We start from the raw sequence: 18,822 nt of genomic DNA on the forward strand, positions 1-18,822 counted from the left end.
TCTGACATCCCGTTCTAATGGCCTCCCAGCTCTGACATTGCACGAGTTATCTAAGATGCTGGGGCTGGTTGAGTGCTTTGGGACCCCATGGTGGAGGAGACATCTTGATCTCACACCCCCAGGGTCCTGAGAGGTCCATCCCTAGGCCGGGGGCAGCGCACTGACAGGCGGCCAGCCTTCAGGCCTACCTCGCCTCGGGGTTGTTATGGAGGATAGGGGGAAGGAAAAACCATCTCTCCCTCCCCTTTCTCCTCCCTGGGGCGTGGTCTTCTTTGGCCACGTGACCCTTTGGCCCCGCCTCTCCAGCCCAAGTCCAGAATGGAGCTGCGTGATGACGGCATCCTCCTGGTCAGACCATACAAGTGGTGGGAAGAGGGCAATGTAGGGGTCGTTTGCTGCAGCACCGTACCACTGTCCCTGTAGGGGCCTCGATTAGAAGAAAGAGGCCCTTGTCTCTTCAACAATTTAAAATTCTTTGTTATCTCTTCACTCCCAGGAGATACGTCCTCTCCTTCCAACGTACACCTTTTCTCTCCCTGTCCCCCTTTCTGACCCCACGCGGTGGCGCGACCCGGTTTGACGCATTGCAGGGAACGTCGGACCAATTGGCGAGCCCCTCTCATTTCCGCTGCCATTGCGGACCAATGATGGCTTAGTTCACACGGTGGGGGGGGAAAGAATCGTGTTACGCATGAACCATTGGTGCCCCTCCACCAAGTCCGCTACGGCTAAAGGAGAGAAAATAGTCCCTGGGCCGCGGACGGGGGCGGGGGTGCGCAACACCCCAAGGATAGATCCGGCTCGGGCCCGTACAGACTAGGGCTGGAATGGGGCGGGCGGAGGGATCCTGCACCGCAGTGCGGAGCTGAAGCGGGTGGGGAAGGCATCTGGTGGAGGCGGGGCCGGGAGGACGGACGGGCGGGGCGCAGGCGCAGGCGCAGGCGGGGAGGCTGTCGGCGGCGCGCGCTGCAGTCTGTGGTGGCGCGAGCGCGCAGCGGCGGCGGCGGATCCGGCAGGAGCTGTGCCCCCTGCTGCGCTCGGAGCCTCGTTCCCAGCGCCGCGCGACCCCCGCTCTTCCCTCCTCCTCCTCCTTCCTCTCCTCTTCTTCCTCCTCTGGTGCCCAGAGCGCCCGTGTCCCGCTATGGTGAGTGTGCGCGGAGGGGGGGGAACCGTTAGAGGGGGGGGAGGGGAGGGGGGGGGGGGGGTGGTCAGTGTTAGCCCGCGAGGCCCTCGGGGTTGTTTGGGGGAGGCGGATGGTCAGTTCTGTACCCAGACGGTGGAGGGAGAAGAAGAGCTGACTTTGGGGAGGGGGGGCGCTGATGATGGGGGAAGGAAGGTGTGCGGGGAGGGGTAAAGATGAGACCCCCGGAGGGGGAGGGAGGGAGGCTAGCTTCGGTCTTGACCCCAGGAAGGCGGCGTGGGGGGAGGGGAATGGTCAGTTTCTAAAGGGGAGGGGGGGCTTGGGTCGTGCGGGGGAGGGCCCCGGGGGGTGGGTCGGGGATGGGCGGAAAGGAAAAGGGGCGGAATGGGGGCCGGGGGGATGGGAATGAACTTGGGGTGCGGAGCTGTTGCACTCTTAATAGGGAAGAGCCCTGCACGTTTGGGGCGGGGACCGAGTAAAGATGGTCTTCACTGGCAAGAGGAAGGCGGATAATGGAGGGTTGAACCCTGACTCTGGCAGATAATTCCATTTGAGGACAGATGGTTGGGGTGGGGTGGAGATGGCTCTGAAGTGGGTGGGGTGACCTTAGTTATTGGGAATTGGACCCTGAAATGGAGATTAGGAGCCTGACAGGAGGATCCCTAGGGAGAGGACTGTGTGGGGGAGGGGGGAGGGAAGGGGAAGAAGACAGCAGTTGAGGGTAGAACCCTAACAAGGAGGAACATTTAAGGGGCTGATGGATTGGAAGTGGGGGAGATGGCTAATCCCTAAAGGGGGGGGTTGAAGACAAGGGTGGGACCTGGCTGGAGGTTCTGACCAGGAGCACAGTTGAGACCCTGAGCTGGGGATTTGCATTACTGTTGGGAAAGACCACTGAGAGTTGGTCTCTGGGGAGGGGAGCTGGTTCTGACAGGAAAGCCCCTGATTGGGGGTGGGGAGGGCTTGGTTCTGACCAAGAGAAAACCCTGGAGGGAGAGAGGGGAGGGTTTGGACCCTAATGGGGTTGAATCTTGAGGGGCAGCTGGCTGATCTATGTAGAATGGGGAAAGGGATTCGTTCTGATGGGGTTCTTGAGGATAGCTGGTTCCAGATGAAGCAGCCACCAGGGTGAGTGATTGTTGCTATCAGAGAGGACCCTCGAGGAGAAGGATTTACCCAAGAGAAAGGTGGGTGACTGAATCCTAGAGATCAGAGAAGATGGTAAAAGGTTGGTCTTGGGGAGGGAAGGCAGACACTGGTTCTGAGAGTCCAGGAGAAGGGAGCCAGTGAAGGTGAGCATTTAAAGAAGGAGGCAATATTAGTCCCTGACAGAGGACCTTGGCGAGAAAGGGACACAGTTGGTTGCTAAGTTTAACACTGAGAGGTTATGCTTGGACCATGGTGGAGTTAATAGATTAATAGGTAGGGATAATTGCCTGAGGTTTGGGAAGGACAAAAACAACTCTGAGAAAAGGATTAGAGGAGTGGTATGGGGGGGGGGGGGGGGGACTAAAAGGACTCGGGGAAGAGGGGGTTGTTTTTTGCCAGGAAAAGAGGGGGCATTTGAACCCTTGGGAAGAAAAAGGATTATATGGAGGGTTAAGGCTGGCCCTTGAAGAGGATGGTGATGATTAGACCCCGAGTCAGAGGAAAGAGAGATCAGTCCCATTTGTTGGGGGAAAGGATCAGAGCAGCCTTGTGGAAGTGATGGGGAGGGGGAAGACGGGAGAGACTGAACCCCCGATTGGCTGAGGAATGTTGGCTCCTGAGGTGTTGGGGGCAGTTGGTATGTTAGGGAAAAGGGAGAGAAAGAGGTGACAGTTAATCCTGCAGATAGGGGTGGGATGATAATTGGATCCTGGAACCTGGGAACTAGTTGGTGTCTTTGCAGAAGGAATTGGAAGGGGGGAGAGAAAGATCCCATGTGTAATAGGGAGGAAAATGGAGGGGTTGAGCAAGCCCTGAGCAAGGCACTGGGATAAGAGAGGAGCTCAGCAGGCCAGAAGTGGAGGGTGGAAAGAGAAGGTGTGAAGACAACAGCCTCCTCCTCTTGAAATTCTTGAGGTGAAGGGCAGGGGGAAAGAAACTAGGGAAGGAGGATGAGGAGTGTGGCGCTGGGTGAAGGCTTGAAAGGGAAGGGCCTGGGGGAGGGGGGAGAATCTGGGTAGGAGGCAGGATGAACAGAGAGGAGCTGGAGGAGCTCAGAGGGAAGGTGGAACTGTGGGAATGATGGACAGGGTTTGCGTATTAGGCAAGTGGATGAAGAGTAGGACCCAGGGTGCAAGTGGTCAGGCTGAGGTGCAAAATGAGGGTGTTTGGGAGAATATTCCAGGTTACAGAGAATGACTTAAAAGCGTGGAAGGGGTGTGGAGCTAACCGATGGGTTTTTCCTGGGAATTGAGTTTGTGCCCACAGTGGGGTTTTAAGGATAATTTGAAGCATAGGCCTGCCCACTGGGGGGGGGGGGGGGGTGTTAGATAAACAGGCCTGAGTAGGAAGGACTCTCTTTGGTACAAAAAGGTGGAATTGCAAATTAAGGCTTGAGATTGGGGGAAGAGGTTAGAGGTTGCAGGTGGTTTTCTGGAATGTTGGAATAAAGGATTTCCAGTTGGGGGGTGGGGGGGATTAGGGCTTTGGGGGAGAGGGGGTCAGGCACAATGGAATTTGGCCAAGGGTGCCAAAAGTGCAGGAACTGGTGGGTGAAGTTGCCCAGGGTAGCATTTGGAAAATGAAGTCCAATGAAACTGAGGTTTGAGGGGGAGAAAAAAGAGTAAGGGTCCATGTGGAAGCCCAGAAGACCTCCTCCCAGCTGAGGAGAGCCAGCTCCCTCTGCACAGGGGGAAGGGCTGGAATTCTCATCCTGCTGGGTGCAGCCTGCAGCCCCACCATCTTACCTGTGTTCTCTGAAACAGGCAGCTAATGTGGTGTCTCCTTTCTCCTGGTCCTGAGGGTTATCTGGGAGTCTAGTGCCCATCACTCGTTGGCCACGTTGCCTGGTGTCAGACTTGGACCAGACTGCCAGTGAGATTTTTCCCAAAGAGCTCTTACCTTCTCTGATTCAGTGATAGGCCCGAGCCCCTCACTAAAGGAGGTGGAGGGGGTTATTGAGACTTGACCAGTGGTGGTGACTTTCAGGACACCGCCCCCTACCACCAGTTGACTTAAGGAACAGCCTTCTTGCCTCCCAAGCCAAGCCCTCTTGGCCTCCCCCTGGGGCCTAGTCATGCATAGAATGTCAGACCTGAGCAATGATCTTCTTCCAACTCCTCCATTTTCTAGCTGATGAGACCGAGATGGTGAGTGACTTGTCCCAGATGTTTGTTTCCTCCTTGGCACAGCTAGAATTTTGAGAGAAAAAAGGAAGAACCGTTCTTTCGTACTCTGCGACACACCCCCGCGCCCTCCCCACACACATACCCAAAAAAACCCTGCATTCCCATCTTGCTGGTATTGGCTGAGAGAGAAGCCTCACTTGCCTTGGGTTCCTTTCTCCCTCCCACCCTCCTATCTCCACCGCTACCTCCCTGATGCCAGCTTTCAGGGTCTCCCACCTCAGAAACACTTCTGGGGAATCCACAGCAGTTCATTTTGTCATCACTGCACTTGCTTCCGCTTGGGTGGGAGGGAACGAATCCTTTCCCCCGTGGCAGACTTTGGCCTAGCCTGCTGACCTGCTCCCTGGATGGCCTGAAGACCCTGACTCAGTGTCTGCTCTCACCCAGTACCTGTGGAGCTTGGGGCCGTTCCCCACCCCCTGCCTTCTTTTCAGTCACCCAGCTTAGAGACTAGAATATGGAGGTAGGGAATAGCAGGCTGGCTCTGCCTCCTGCAGCCTCCCCTCCCCCAGCCCCTGCAGTACTGGCCCTGGCTGGGGAGCCATTGGCCTGCTTGCTGAAAAGAGCGTGTGTCCATCGGGAGAACCTACCCCACCTTTGCCCCTCTTCCTTTCTGCCCTGCTTCCCTGGCTCCTTCTGTGATCCGTCTGCTCAGGTGTCAGGATGGAGGGGACCAGGGCAGATCCTTTTGTCTTCTAGAGGCTGGAGCTCGCTGAATGAGATTGCAGGCCTCTGAAGGGCTGCTGCCCTGGCCTGGCCTCCTCCAGCACAGCTCAGCTGCTGGCACTGCGGCCTCCATGTGGGGGCAGGGGAAGAGGGCAGCTCTGGCTAGTGAGGCTGGAGAAAGGCAAGGCCTTCTCTTCCCATCAGCCCGGCTTCTCTTCAGAATGGCTGTTTCTGTCCCCCTGCTTTCCTCCGTGACTTGGACATCCCTCCCATTCTGCCCAGTCATGCCTCGTTTCCTGTGGGTCTGAAGTCTCCTTTTCCCAAAGGGAAAAAAAAAAGAAAAGGTATCTGTTACAGCCGTAGGAGCCTTCTTACCACTGATCTTGAGAGGGAGTTGGAGGCATTGTCTGAGACAGTGATCCAAGTGGAGTGGGCCTCCATACAGCCGCTTGTGGGGCCAGGGCAGAGATTCTGAGCTGCCTCTGCTGAATTCTGGGCCGGCAGCCTCCGGGCCAGCGCAGCCCTTCGCCTACGCGTCGCTGTGCTCAGTTGGTTCTTCCCCCCATTCTGTGACCTGGCTTGCTTTCAAGCATCCTGAAGTGCATTCCTGCCCTGGGAGGAGGGCCTCTGCAGTACAGCGTGGACCAGCCTCAGCCTCAGCCTGACCCGTCGGGTTGGGATGGCAGGGAGGGAGAGAAAGGGTTAAAAACACTACAGCGTGGTGAGGGAAGCCAGCTACAGCTTGAGCCTGCAGTGACTGCCACTACTGCAGTCCCCTCCCTGACAGCTGCCCCTCAAGTCTGAGGAGAACAGAACAGCACAGCACTCTCCCCCCCCCCCCAGAGAAGGGGGTGGGGCAGATGGAGCAGCCCCAGCCCCCGCCTGCCAGCCCAGATGGGGCTCGGCTCCCAGCCTCCCCTGGAGTGTGGCAGTCCTGGAAGAATGCTGTACCCTTAGGCTTCCTGTTACTCGTAGGGACAGGATTTGGGTTAATGGTGCAGGTCTGTGCTACCACCTCCACTCCCTCCCCCTGCTCAAGAACTGACCTGTTTCAGTTTGGCAGAACCTTCTAGACCTGCTTGCTTAGGCCTCTCGGGAGGAAGCTCCCTGCCTCCTCAATGACACCATAAAGGCACAAACTCACAGCTCAGGGAGGCTTCTTTCCCCTTGAAAATGCTGTTGTTGGGAGGAGGGAGCCCTTTTCATGCCCTCCACCACATCATGACAGAACACCTCCAAGAGCATCCAGTCCCTCCTCTGCCAATCAGTCTCTCCATTCTACACACATAATCCAGAACTGAATTTCCAACCTAGTATAGCCCCTGACGCACTGAATAGCTCCAGAAAAGGCTCTGCCCCTACCCCATGCCCCTTGCCACCCTCACCCCAGCTGCTTTGTCCCCAAGAGGGATGCTGACTTGTCTCTGCACAAAGTGGTTTTTCATCCTGAGGAGGTAGAAAGGAGAGATTCTTTAAAGAATTGTGGGAGGTGGCTAATGACGGCTGTGGGCCAGCCCGGTGACAGACTCCTCTTTTTGGTGCTTTTCCAGGCTGACCAGCTGACCGAGGAGCAGATCGCAGGTGAGTCCTCTTCTCCCGCTCCCCATACCCTCCAGGGACACGTCTACAACTAAGCCACTAGATTCCTGTAACCTTGTTGTTGCTTGCCTGCTGCTGTGGGGAAAGGGCAGGAATGCCCCTGGGACTCAGTATGGTATACTGCTGTCCCCTATGGCACCTTGCACAGAGGTCCTGGGGATGTGGCATGATTCCCGTTGCCAAGTGCTTTTCCCACAACAGACCTGGGAGGTGGGCAGTGGCAGTATCTCCTTTACAGCTAAGGATCCTGAGGCTTGGAGGGGCAGCAGCTTAGCCACGACCACAAGGCAAACCCGGATCTCCTTAGCCCCACTTTTCTGTTCTTTGTGCTGCGTGCCACCTCTTAAATGCTGTTTGCTGAGTGACTGTAGCTGGATATCACCAGTGAGCTATGTCCCCACTGCCATGTTGAGTGAAGCTGGTTCATGGCTTAGGTTCTGGGCCTCCCTCCGTTGGGGCACCTGCAGCCCCAACAGGGTAATGTTAGAGATCTGGTTCCGTGCTTCTCGTTCCCTTAGAAAAGGCTTCTCTGAGCTTGTGTCCCAGGTGGAGATCTGGCCTGAGGTGATTCTCTCTGGGCCTGCCTGGCTGCTGGGAGCCCTGGTCGCCTCGGCTTTCCCCGTCCTCACTTTGCTTCTCAGCTGTGAGCCTATGTGGCCAGGAGTCCATGTCCTCAGCCGTCGTGTCGTTGAGCGTTCCTTAAGAACGGTGCGCCTGTAGGACGTAGGCCCTGCTCTAGGGGACCCAGTGGGCCTTGGCCAAAGCGTGGTGATGCTGTCCTGAGGGAGACAGACAGTGAGAGCCAGCAGGCACATGGGGACAGCTGCCTGAGGTTTGCCTGCCCGGTCACCACCACTGCTGCTCCTCCTCTCCCCACGCATATCCACCTACCTCTTCTTTCCCTTTACTAGTTAACAAAACGCCACCCTAGACAATACCCTTTGGGGAATGGCAACTGGACATCTCCTGTTCTCAGCAGCTGTGAAGCGGAATTGGGGTTCAGGAGCATCTGCTGCCAGAATGAACCCAGTGGGAGGATAGGAGCCATGTGCCCACCTTCCGCGCAGCCAACTGCGCCTCCTTGCTCCCGTCCCAGCCCCAGCTGCGGCCTTCCCACTCAGCACCAGCAGCTTCCCGGCCCTCTGGCTCAGCAGGCGGCCCTCCCTCCCCACGCGCTGTCCGTCCATCCGCGCACCGCTGCCGCCCACCCCCACACCTCCCCACACATAACTGCTCGGCTCCAGTTATGAAGCTGCCCCAGATGCAAATGGAGGGGTGGGGACAGGAATCTGGGTTGGCAGAGGCGATTACATGGGTTGCATCTCCTTGGGCTTCATCTTAGGGACTGCTGGTACCTTTTGTGGCCTTCTCTTTCAACTTTGGAAAGAGGATGGGTAAAGATAAAGGCTAAAACTTATGCATCTGAAGCGGATTGGAACTGTCTGCTCTCTCCCCAGATGTAGAGCTGGGCTGGGGCCTGCTGCTCAGGCAGCTTTAGGGGTAATTTGGCCCTGGAGGAGTCAGTGGAGCTGGTTAGGGGCCTGGGTCCTTCGAGAGGTACTCACGCCAATACTCTTGTATATAATAAAATGTCCCTTCCAACTCTGACCCTGTGCTCTCGCATTTCAGAGTTCAAGGAGGCCTTTTCCCTGTTTGATAAGGATGGAGATGGGACCATCACCACCAAGGAGCTGGGGACGGTGATGCGATCCCTGGGTCAGAATCCGACTGAGGCCGAGCTCCAAGATATGATCAACGAGGTGGATGCAGATGGTGAGCCCTGAGGAAGTGGGGCGGACGTGTGGGCCCGTGGGCGGCCCTCATACCCCCGTGCTGGGGAGTTTGGCATTTCCCTCCCGGGGCCAGAAGTTGTCTCCCAAGTACCAGCTGAGAGCATGGTCTGTGTTGCTGCGTTCCCAACTCTTCTAACCTGAGCACCCATTTCCAGGAAATGGGACCATTGACTTCCCTGAATTCCTGACCATGATGGCAAGGAAGATGAAGGACACAGACAGTGAGGAAGAAATCCGAGAGGCGTTCCGCGTCTTTGACAAGGTGGGCAGGTGGCTCTGCGGTGTGCAGCGCCCCCTCCTCCTCAGGCTGTGAGTGGAGGCCCGGCTCCAGCACTGGCCGCTACTACTGGGTCACTTTGAGAATTAAATGAGGTGGTGGATGGAAAAGTTTGGGGAGGTGAAGGAGGCACTTGTGTGCAGACGTGAGGCCTTTTCTCATCTGCTCCTCCAGGACGGGAACGGCTACATCAGTGCCGCGGAGCTCCGTCATGTGATGACCAACCTCGGGGAGAAGCTGACTGATGAGGAGGTGGACGAGATGATCCGAGAGGCGGACATCGATGGTGACGGCCAAGTTAACTATGAAGGTGTGTCTGCCCCTCCGTCACCCCGGGAAGCCCCGGCCCAGGGCGGAGCCCAAGGGAACTCAGGCGGCAGCCCGATGGGAAGGCAGAGGGATGGTCTGTGGGAGCGACCGTGGGGTGGGTTTCCCAGCATTCGTGACATCCTCCGGCATCACTTGCCCACGTCCTAGTTAATGGGAAAAGGCGGAGCCACATTGTGCCTTCAGCGAGCAGGCCGTGGGTCTCCGGCCCAGAGTTGGGTCCCCAGGTCTGACGCACATTCCTTCCCCCGTCTTGTCTCTGCAGAGTTTGTACAGATGATGACCGCGAAGTGAAGGCCCCGGGCAGCTGGTGATGCCCGTTCTCCTTTGATCTCTCTCTTCTCTCGCGCGCGCTCTCTCTCTCCGACACTCTTACTCGCATAACCTGGTTCTAAGCCAACCCTGACTGACGACTGAGAATCCGACATAAAACAACATGAGATTTGTCCCAAGCTGCATGACTGCTCTTTGATCTCCCCTCGTTCTTCCCTCTCTGCCCTTGGACATCCCAGCACCTGAGCTGACCCCTCAGACAGACCCTCCCCCACCCCAAAAAAACCACACAGGGGATCTCTGCCTTCATGGCTCTCTGTAGGTTTCCTCCTCTCCCTTTGATTTCTCACCCTGTGTTCGGTGGCCAGTGCTGGCCCCATGCCGGGAGCTGCAGCAGAGTGGGGAAGAGTGTCACACCCTACCTGGGGCAGGAAAGCCAAACCCTTTAGATGTTTGCATGCGTCTGGCACTGTGGTTCTGTGTTCAAAACCTTGGGGGGGGGGCCATGGTGAAAGGCCTAGAGGAGTTCCGACTTGAGGTCTTGGGGTGGGTGGTGGGTGGGCATGAGGAAAACGTTTGAAATCGAGGAGAAGGGAATTCTAGACACTGATTGGGGGGTAGGACAGGTGAAGGGAATGAGGTAGGGATGGACAGCATTACACAATCCATTGGCTTTTCTTCCCAAATAATCCAGCAATTGGCTCGACCAAGTTTTGGCCTGTGGGAGAGGAGGGGAGAGGTGTCCCTGCTCCCTCGGCACCTTGTATAAATTGTAAATGTCCACACTCCTCAAGCAGTCTCTTGAGCTGTTCTGTAAATATCTGGTGCTAATATCCCCGCCGCTCTCCCCACCCCAGCCGGCTTCTTCGCTCCAGTCCCGCAGTTTGAGTGAACGTGTCGATGGTCGCTTGGCAATGTGCTCGACTCTTTGATTTGTTTTTTCTTTTTCAGACAAAATCCATATATAGCTTGGGGGTGAGGGGTGACCCAACTCCCATTCTTGATCATAGCTGCAATAAGAGCGATGTAGGAGCCCCTAGGAGGGCCGGTCTGTGCTCCCCCCTCTGGCCCACCGCGCGTCTCTCTAGTGACTAACTGCGCTTGTAGCTGTATGGCGCTCACGTCTGTGCTATGTCTCTGCTAGTCATCCCCTCCCTCCGCCGCCGGATAGCATGATCAGCAAACTCTCTTCTTACCAACAACCGTTTCTCTCTTAACATTGGGACGAGGAAGGAGCCATGGGCAGACTGGTCTTTTTTCCTCCTTAGGTTCTTCTTTCCCCCTCTCTCTCCCTCTCACACCCCCAACCCCCAATGCCCAGGTGGATCAAACTGACCCTTCTAGGGCCTGACACGAGATTTCTCTCCTGAACCACCCCCTGGTGCCTTCCTCCCAGGGGAAGGGGAGGTGGAAACCCAGCCAAGGGCCATGGTGGGCAAGCAAGGTGGGACGAGGCTATGGCTATTGGGGAGTGGTTTTATTTTGTTTTGTTCTCTTTTTTAAACCGGGCAATATTGTGTTCAGTTCAAGCTGTGAAGAAAAATATAGATCAATGTTTTCCAATAAAATACAGTGACTACCTGGGCTGGCTCTCTTCCCCTTTTGTGATAATTCACAGGTAGAGAATGTTTTTTGCTTTACAAAGGGCATTTCCCACAAGAGCCCTGTGAGCCAGGCCAGCCTCCCCATTTTCCAGATGAAGAAATGGGACACGGAGAGGTTCCGCTCAGATTGACGTCACCACCGGCCACTTCCCTTCCCCCCAGGCCCCCAGCCAGGAGCTGAGCACATCGTCCCGAGCCCTCGGCTCTCCCAGGAGCCTGCCTTCTCTGAGCTCCCTTCCTCCTCCTTGTCATCTCTAGCATGTCGTGTTTGCTTTTTCTCCTATTGTTTCATGGAAGTCAGCCCTATTGAAATTATAAGCATCGATGTCACAGCTGTATCTTGATTCTTATGTCTCCTGTAGTACCTACACTAAAACAACTTCAAAGCTGTTGTGCAGTCGTGTCTGACGTGTGGTGACCCCATTCGGGGTCAAGTGGTTCACTTCTCCAGATGAGGAAACTGAGGTGAACGGTTAAGTCCCTTGCCCAGGGTCACACAGCTAGTGAGAGTCTGAGGCTGCATTTGAACTCGGGTCTTCCTGACTCCAGGCCTACTCTATCCATGGTGCCACCCAGCTGCCAGGACAGTTTCCAGATTGCTATTGAAATGGCATACACTAGTTTTAATCTAAGTAGTTTTACAGAGTTTTGCTCTGGACCATGAAGTGGGTAATGCAAGTGTTAGCCAAATTTAACAGATAAGGAAACAGGGCTCAGTCAGGAGTTCAGCAGTATGCAAGGACCTCCTAGGCGAGAAGGGCCTTGGGTTCCAACTTTATTGAATGGTCACTGATGAACACTGAGCCTGTGTGAGGCACCTTGGAGAGTACAGTAAGGTACAATATAGGGCTTAATTGCATAATTGTGTCCAGTGAGGGGTAAGCAGTGGAGCTCTGGAGTGTGAGGTCAGCAGGACAGCTACCCAGAGGGGGCCCAGCGTCAACTGATAGACGTGAGGGACCAGTCAGATTTGGATGGGGGTTAGTAAAGGTAGAGGGCACTCAGCCGCCCTGGCACCACAACGGGGCTGAGCTGCCAACATCCCCTGGGACCAGAGCCCCTGATGGCAAACCCAGCATTTACCGTGCCATGTTTCTTAGGGGGATCTTAGAGACCATCGGGTCTAACTCCCTTGTTTTACAGAGAAGGAAACCGAGGCCTGAAAAGGTTAAGGGATTTGCCTTTTTGCTGCAGACATCCAGGAAGCAACTGTGGGTGTTATTTGCTTCTGGGGGAAGTGAGTAGGGGCCTAGCTCGGCTGCGGAGTGGCCGTGGCCTGTGCTGCTGCAGGACAGCTCCCTCCTTTATCCGGCGTTCAGTCTGGCCTCTGCTCGTGCAAACCTCCCGGAGCGCCTCTGCCGCGGGCTGCTGTTACCTAGGAGTCTTTTGATGAGTATTTAAATAGCCTTAGAACCTAGAAGCGGAGGCTGGAAGAAGCCTTGCATCCGTCTGCAAGGACCGGCCATTTCGCGGGAGGCTTGGGGGTGCACATGCGGAATGGATGCCCGGGCTCTCCCCTCAAAGACCTCGCAGTCGCGAGGAAGGACCCATGCAGGGTCGTTTGGGGAGGGCGGAGGGCCGCAGCATACCTGGTAGGACCCTGACGCTGAAGCTTGAATGGAGTTGATGGAGCCTTCCGGGCGTGGGGAGCAGCCTTCATTTTACAGATGGGGAAGATGAGGCCCGGAGAGATTGTGACTGGCAATTGCCGTAACATTATTAGTCACGTCCACGTTTAACTGCCCCCTCCCCCAAACAAAGTCTAAGCTAAATAAACAATTAGTGAATGATAGGGAAAGAATTGTATCCTCCCGGGACCAGTGCCTCGAGCGTAGTGCAGAGTCCCGTGGGCTGGAGAAGGGGGCAATGAGCTGAGCGCTTTGAGATCCCTCCCCAGCGCTCGAAGGCCGGACTGTCTTGGGGCCTGCGAGGGTCTCCGGGTGGCCAGCAGAGAGAGGCAGCCGCCAAGCAAAGAACCTCAAGCAACCCCGAGGATCTGGGGCCCGAAAGGCCTCTAACAGCGAAGGATTTCTCGCACAACTCCCGCCCCCGACCCCCACCATGGTTGTTTGATTGGTTGTCATTGACTGAGAAAGTCCATTCCTGGCCCGGGGATCGGCTCCCAAAAGGAGCCGTCTGTTGGGAAGCCAGCTCCCGTCTGACTCCTTCCTGCGTTGGACAAATGAGCATCCCTGGAGAGGGGAAAGGATTTTCTCAAGGTCACACTGGAACACACCCCGAATATAAGGGTAAATCAATGGTCTGTCTACAGCTCCTGTCTCTCTTTAGGAGCCTAGAGCTGGAAGGGACCTCTGAGGCCAGCTGGCCCACCCGCCACATTTTACAGATGAGGAAACTGAGGCCCACGAAGGTAAAGTGCTTGCCCAAAATCTCACATACGTAGTGTCAAAAGTGGGATTTGAACTCAGGGCCTCAACTCCAGAGCTGTTGCTACCTAGCCCGAATCCCACTCCACACCTCCTCCCAAAAAAAACCAAACCCACCCATCCTCCAGGAGTGTACTTCCCAGGCCTGCCCTCTCAATCAGGGCTCCACCCTGCCGTGCCCAAGAGCTATGGGCAGGTGGGATTTCACTTTCCCTTCCCTTTGTTCTGGATCTCTTTTCTTCCCTTATCCCAGCTTCAATGTCCTGTGATTCCTTCCCGGTGGGACTTTCGGCTCAGACTCTGGCCTCGCTGTGCCTATCCATCTTCTTCTCCACGGTTCCCTAACTTAAAACCCCTGCATGCCACATTTCAAAGGGACTGCCCCACCCTCTCATCTGACAGATGACAAAACTGAGGCAGAGGGGGAGGAAGGGACTTCATGTGATAGTGTGATACATTCAACTTTTATCGGCCGTTACCCCGAAGTAGGGAATGTCCTCTTGCTGACATTCAGCCTGGCTCTTTGTCTGACTTTCAAACACTTCCAGTCATAGACAGGGAAAGGAGCACTTGGATTGGGAGAGAGGGTCCCTGCATGCTCATCCTGGCTTGGGGCCCTGGACCAATCACAGCCCACCCCCCACGGACATCATTTTTTACAAATTTTTACTTATTTGAGCCTCACTCCAACCTTACGATGTAGGAACCCCATGGAATTATAATCTCCAATTTTACAGATGAGCAAATAGGATCAGAGGTTAAATGACTTATCTAGGGTCACACAACTGGTCCATCTTAGAGGCGGTATTTGAATCTAGGTCTTCGTGACAGCATGTCCAGTACCGAAAAGGTCAAACATAGATGATATTCTAAGGCCCCTCCCAGCTCTGACATTCCATGTTCCAAGGGCACTTCCTACTCCATTACATGCTATGTCTTCTAAGGTTCCATCTAATTCTAAAGTTCTGTGACTTTGGGAACTTAATAGATGTCCAGTCCAGCTTCACAAAGGAACAGACAAAAAATGACCTGCCCAAGGTCACACAGTAGATGACTTAGTGGCAGAAGGACTGAGCCCAGGCTTTCTGGCTCTTGGGCCGGGTTTCTTTCAATTCCATTGGGCTGGAACCCTGCCAGTCCTACAGTCTAGGAGTCCTGGTGAACCCCGCCTCCATTGTGCTGCCGTGTCTCACCCTAGGCTAAGAAGTCACCTGCATGGGTGCAGCTTCAACTCGTCTGGTCAAAGAGTGCCCCCGAGTGGCCAAAAGGAAGCCTGTCTTGCAGAATCCTGCTGCTTGGTCTGAATGAGAGAATGTGCTGGGCCTTAAGGAGCTGAGCTGAAGAGAACTAGGCACATCACGGAGGGTGGAGCCCACATGGTCCGGAAAAGGGAAGTGGGATTCGCCTGTCAAGCTGTTTTTTTCTACTCACCCTCCAGCCAAGATGCCAATTCACCATTCCCTCTGGTGCCCCAGATTAGGAGCTGTGCCTCCAGCCCCCTCCTTGAACTGCCAAAGGCATGCAGAGGCCTAGAAGGGGCCTCACCCATTTTGGGGTCCACAGAAATGGACTGTGAACTTGGGGAAAAGAATAGAGATTAGAAGGGCCTGGGGAGAAGCTGGAGGCCTATCCTCTACCTCCATCATCACTCCAGGGCCATCGATGGACAGGCAGATATTGAGTGCTTTGAGATCCTAAGGGTTTTGCCCTGTGAATAGGAAGCTTGCAATGCTCATTCACCTAGGACTTGGAGGCATAGTGCGTTGGGTCCCTTGGCCCATTCCCCAACATTTGGATGAGAACATGCTTCCATGTGGTCTATGAACTACCCTCCCTGCCCCCCACACACACTTTTGCGACCACCCCTCTGTTTTCTTTCTTGTACTCTACCATTCACTTCTTCAAATCCTGCCAAGTCCAACAGCTTACCCCTACCCCGCTCCACCGCCCCAGCTCCATCCTCTTCCTCTGGTCATCTCCGACATTCCTTTCACCTTGGGGCACTTCATCTCCCCTGGGGAGAAAACTTGATTAGGGACTAGGGATGGGGATGGGGTGGAAGTATATAAGATGACTTTTTGGGGGGAGTTGCAAGGAGCAACTTGTCTGATGGGGAAGGAAGCCCTTGAAATCTTGAACTCTCCTATACTGAAGAGAGGGAGAGGCCCCCCGCTGGGGAAAGTAGCAGGGAGTGGGGACCAGAGTTGGGGAATTAACATTGAGGATACAGAAGCCACTGAGAACTTTCCGGCTTTCCAAATATTTAGACAGTGAGATGGATAGGGGATAGAGGGCTGGGCTGGGCTGAGTTGAACTGGGGCAAGGGACCAAGGAGCCTAGTTATTTTGAGATCGCTATTCTTCCTGGGTTCCAGGACAAACTTTTTTCCTTCCTCTGTCGTCTGGCCTTTATGGGAGCAGCTACTTAGGGGGTAATCCTAGAGGAGCGCTGAGGTAAAGCCCAAGGTTGGAAGGTTTCGGAGACCCCGGCAAGCCAGATGCCAGGGTTCCTGGGCTGATAGTAAGGAAACCAGATATGTCTGTCCCCTGTGTTCCCCTCCTTTGTCTGAGCCCCACCCAGACGGCCAGTTGTGGCCCTGAGAATTTCATCTGCTTTTGAAACTGAAAGGGCCCTTGGAAACTATTCTAATTCCTTCATTTTACACATGAGAAAACTAAAATGGGACTTGGCCAGAGTCACACAGATGAAACGGAGAGTTGGAGATTTGGTCCATTTCTGATATCATGGTTTGGGGGTCTGCCTTTGATACCTGGAGGAGAACCTGCTTGTACCAACAGTCTGTCTTTCTTCCCATATCCCAAGGAGCCACAGCTCCCCTCCTTCGTCCCACCCAGCCTGGCAAGAGCTGAGATGGCAAACGGAGGCTGGGGGATCAAACTTGGCAGGTGCCTGGTGCCTCATCCCTGGGTTGTGTCCGGAAAGGAGAAATTATGGACCTTAACAGCTGGTGGCCCCATGGGTGGGGCCGGCCGTAGGCAACAGAGTACGTGCTGGAGCCTTCGGAAGACGGCCTTTCTGAAGAGGATGAAAACCCAGGGGTCCAGGATGGGGTTGAAGGCACTGAAGCGGAAAGCAACGAGGTCTCCCAGGTCCTTGTGGTCAGGTTTGATGGCCTGCCTGAAGCCACGGATCTGGGGGAGGAGGAGGGTCAGGGAACAGGTTAAGGAGACCTGGGACACCTGGGGATCAGACCTCCTACTCCCCACTGTTTCTCCAACTGTCTTTTGGGCACCCAGGAGCCCCAGTTCCCAGTTCCTCCCATCTCCTCCCATTCTGAACCCCTCTGGCCGTGATGCCTCCATACACAAAAAACAAGATGGGGTCGAAGGCGCCTTGGACTTCCAGCCCTCACGCCCTCCCCAGGAGTCAAAACCAGGCACCCTACAACTTCCCAAGATAAGGGCAGAAGTAATTTACCCAAAGGTCACAAGGAAGGGGCGAATTACAAAAATTACCAAACAGATGTTTCAATGCGGGTCTTCTGACTAAAACCATCCCTCGGATACTTCCTCTCTCTGGCTTCTACTCTCCACCCCACCCCAGTGGCTCCCACACCCCCTCTCCCCAAGTCGAGTGGAACAAGAGGTGGGGAAGTAGCAAAAAGATAAGGGAAGATAAAGAAACCAAAAAGGAGGAGGAAAAGTCACACTCAGAAGAGCTGAGAGGTGAACCTGGTATCTTACTGGGACTGTGTGCCCACGGGGAGGTCCATGGAGGAGACCAGAATGATAGAACCTCAGCCTTGCCTGGGACTGCAGAGATCATCTCCTACCTGGGCGCCAGCCAAACAGTCTAGCCCTCGCCACCTCCACCACCCCTTTTTATAAAGAAAGTGAGGAACAGAAGACCAAGGAAGTTTTCCCACCATCACAAAGCACACCAGTGGCCTGATACAAAGGAGAGACCCAGGTGAGCACTAAGTAGATACCTCCAGTCTGAGGGACTACGTATAGCTGGGCATGTGAGGAAATGAGAGGGGGCTATAGGCTATGGAATAGGAGGAAGAGGAGGAGGGACAAGGAGGGAAGGTCCTCTAGACAGGGGTACACAATCCAATTCATGATGCCATGCCTGAAAGGGACATTTAAGATTGCTTCTCATTTTGTAGGTGAGGAAACTGAGGCCCAGAAGAGCAAAAGGCTTTATCCATAGTCGAGGTGCAGGTAAGGGACAGAGAGAGCAGAGAAGGCAAGGAAGACTGAAGGAAAGGAGCTACTCCCTGCCCCCTCCTTTCCCCTTCTACAGGGGGTCTCACCGTGAGCGGCAGCGAACAGATGGCCAGGATGCCTGTCATGAGGGCCAGCAGGATCAGGTGGTCCACTTCATCCTCACCCTCCCTGGGCCCCGTCCCGGCTCGGCCAGGCGCCAGGGAGCCCCTCCGCCGCCGCTGTTCCCGGTACATGCGGCACAAGCTCAGGGTGACGGAGCCGTTGCATAAGATGATGGCACCCACCAGCAGTGCCACCAGGGTGGCATAGGCCAGCGAAAAGGCCCGCACAGCCACCTCCTCGGAGCGCATCTGGATGAAGCACCAACTCCCCGGACAGTACTGTTGGTGCCGGCCCAGCCCCAACAGAGGTAAGGAGCAGAACAGGGCACAGAAGGTGTAGATAGCAGGCAGGGCCAGCTTGGCATAGCGACGTCCATTGAGTTGTGCATAGCGGTAGGGGTGGCTGAGGGCCAGGCATCTCTCCACAGCCATGGCACAGAGGATGAGTGTGGATGCCAGGCCAAAGAAGGTCATGGCGAAGGCAAAGCAGTGGCATAGCCCCGGCCCCTGAGTCAGCCCCAGGAGAGAGCTGTTCTGGGCATAGGCCACAAAGACAGCGGGGCTCAGGAAGCATGTGCCCAGCAGGTCAGTGCCGGCCAGCCCGGTGACCAGCACGGCGAAGGCTGAGGAGCGAGCCCGTAGCACCCGCCGGTGGGCTGCCAAGATGCCCAGGGCCAGTCCATTACCAACCACCCCAGCCAGAAACATCAGCGAGCTTGTCACTGGACCACCATTGCCCTGGACGTAGGTGAGGTTCTCGCATAGCTCAGGCATCCCCGGAAGGGCTGGAAGCTGCCTTGGGGCTCGGGGCCCCAGGGGCAATGGCCCTTCAGGAAGCAGCAAGGGGGGCAGAAGGAGCTCCGGAGCCCTCCTACCAACCTCACCCTAAAGCTTTCTTTGCTCTCTGGGTGCTCAGATTTCCCTCATCGAGATCACCCTCACCTCTCTCACCTCTCTCCCAACATGTCTGCAGAGAGTCTTCAGCTCCCCATGCTCTGCTCTGACTCTGACTCAACTCTGCCTGTGTACTGTCTGTCTGCTCCCTCTCTGGGCTCTCTATGCACCTCCCCTCCCCTCCCCTCCCCTCCCTCCTCCTCCTTCCTCCCTCCTCCCTCCTCTCTCTCTCTCT

General features: G+C 55.5%; 2 protein-coding genes across 2 annotated transcripts; one reads left to right on the forward strand and one right to left on the reverse strand.

The window, feature by feature from the left end:
* The first annotated feature begins 997 nt into the window (after positions 1 to 997).
* Positions 998 to 11,345, forward strand: LOC114031001 (calmodulin). The gene is made up of 6 exons (XM_027845989.1): positions 998 to 1,144; positions 6,693 to 6,723; positions 8,371 to 8,514; positions 8,690 to 8,796; positions 8,986 to 9,121; positions 9,404 to 11,345. The coding sequence occupies exons 1-6, from the start codon at positions 1,142 to 1,144 to the stop codon at positions 9,430 to 9,432; spliced, it is 450 nt and encodes a 149-aa protein (XP_027701790.1). The 5' UTR covers positions 998 to 1,141; the 3' UTR covers positions 9,433 to 11,345.
* Positions 11,346 to 11,739: 394 nt separating this feature from the next.
* LOC114031002 (prostacyclin receptor-like) lies at positions 11,740 to 18,746 on the reverse strand. Its single transcript, XM_027845990.1, has 2 exons — positions 17,679 to 18,746; positions 11,740 to 16,554 (listed from the first exon to the last, which is right to left on the reverse strand). Exons 1-2 carry the CDS (start codon positions 18,465 to 18,467, stop codon positions 16,321 to 16,323), a joined length of 1,023 nt encoding a protein of 340 aa, XP_027701791.1. The 5' UTR covers positions 18,468 to 18,746; the 3' UTR covers positions 11,740 to 16,320.
* Positions 18,747 to 18,822: the final 76 nt, after the last annotated feature.

Source organism: Vombatus ursinus, unplaced genomic scaffold (genome assembly GCF_900497805.2).
Source record: "Vombatus ursinus unplaced genomic scaffold, bare-nosed wombat genome assembly UNPS02015030.1, whole genome shotgun sequence".
In the NCBI taxonomy this organism is placed as follows: Eukaryota; Metazoa; Chordata; class Mammalia; order Diprotodontia; family Vombatidae; genus Vombatus; species Vombatus ursinus.

Bases quoted from the DNA above. Each gene is read 5' to 3' on its own strand.
- LOC114031001 (XM_027845989.1), top strand. The intron at 8,515-8,689 runs GTGAGCCCTGAG...ACCCATTTCCAG, and splicing joins CAACGAGGTGGATGCAGATG to GAAATGGGACCATTGACTTC. The intron at 8,797-8,985 runs GTGGGCAGGTGG...CTGCTCCTCCAG, and splicing joins CGTTCCGCGTCTTTGACAAG to GACGGGAACGGCTACATCAG.
- LOC114031002 (XM_027845990.1), bottom strand. From the start codon at position 18,467: ATGCCTGAGCTATGCGAGAACCTCACCTACGTCCAGGGCAATGGTGGT. The intron at 16,555-17,678 runs GTGAGACCCCCT...CTCCTCCCCCAG, and splicing joins TCTGTTCGCTGCCGCTCACG to ATCCGTGGCTTCAGGCAGGC.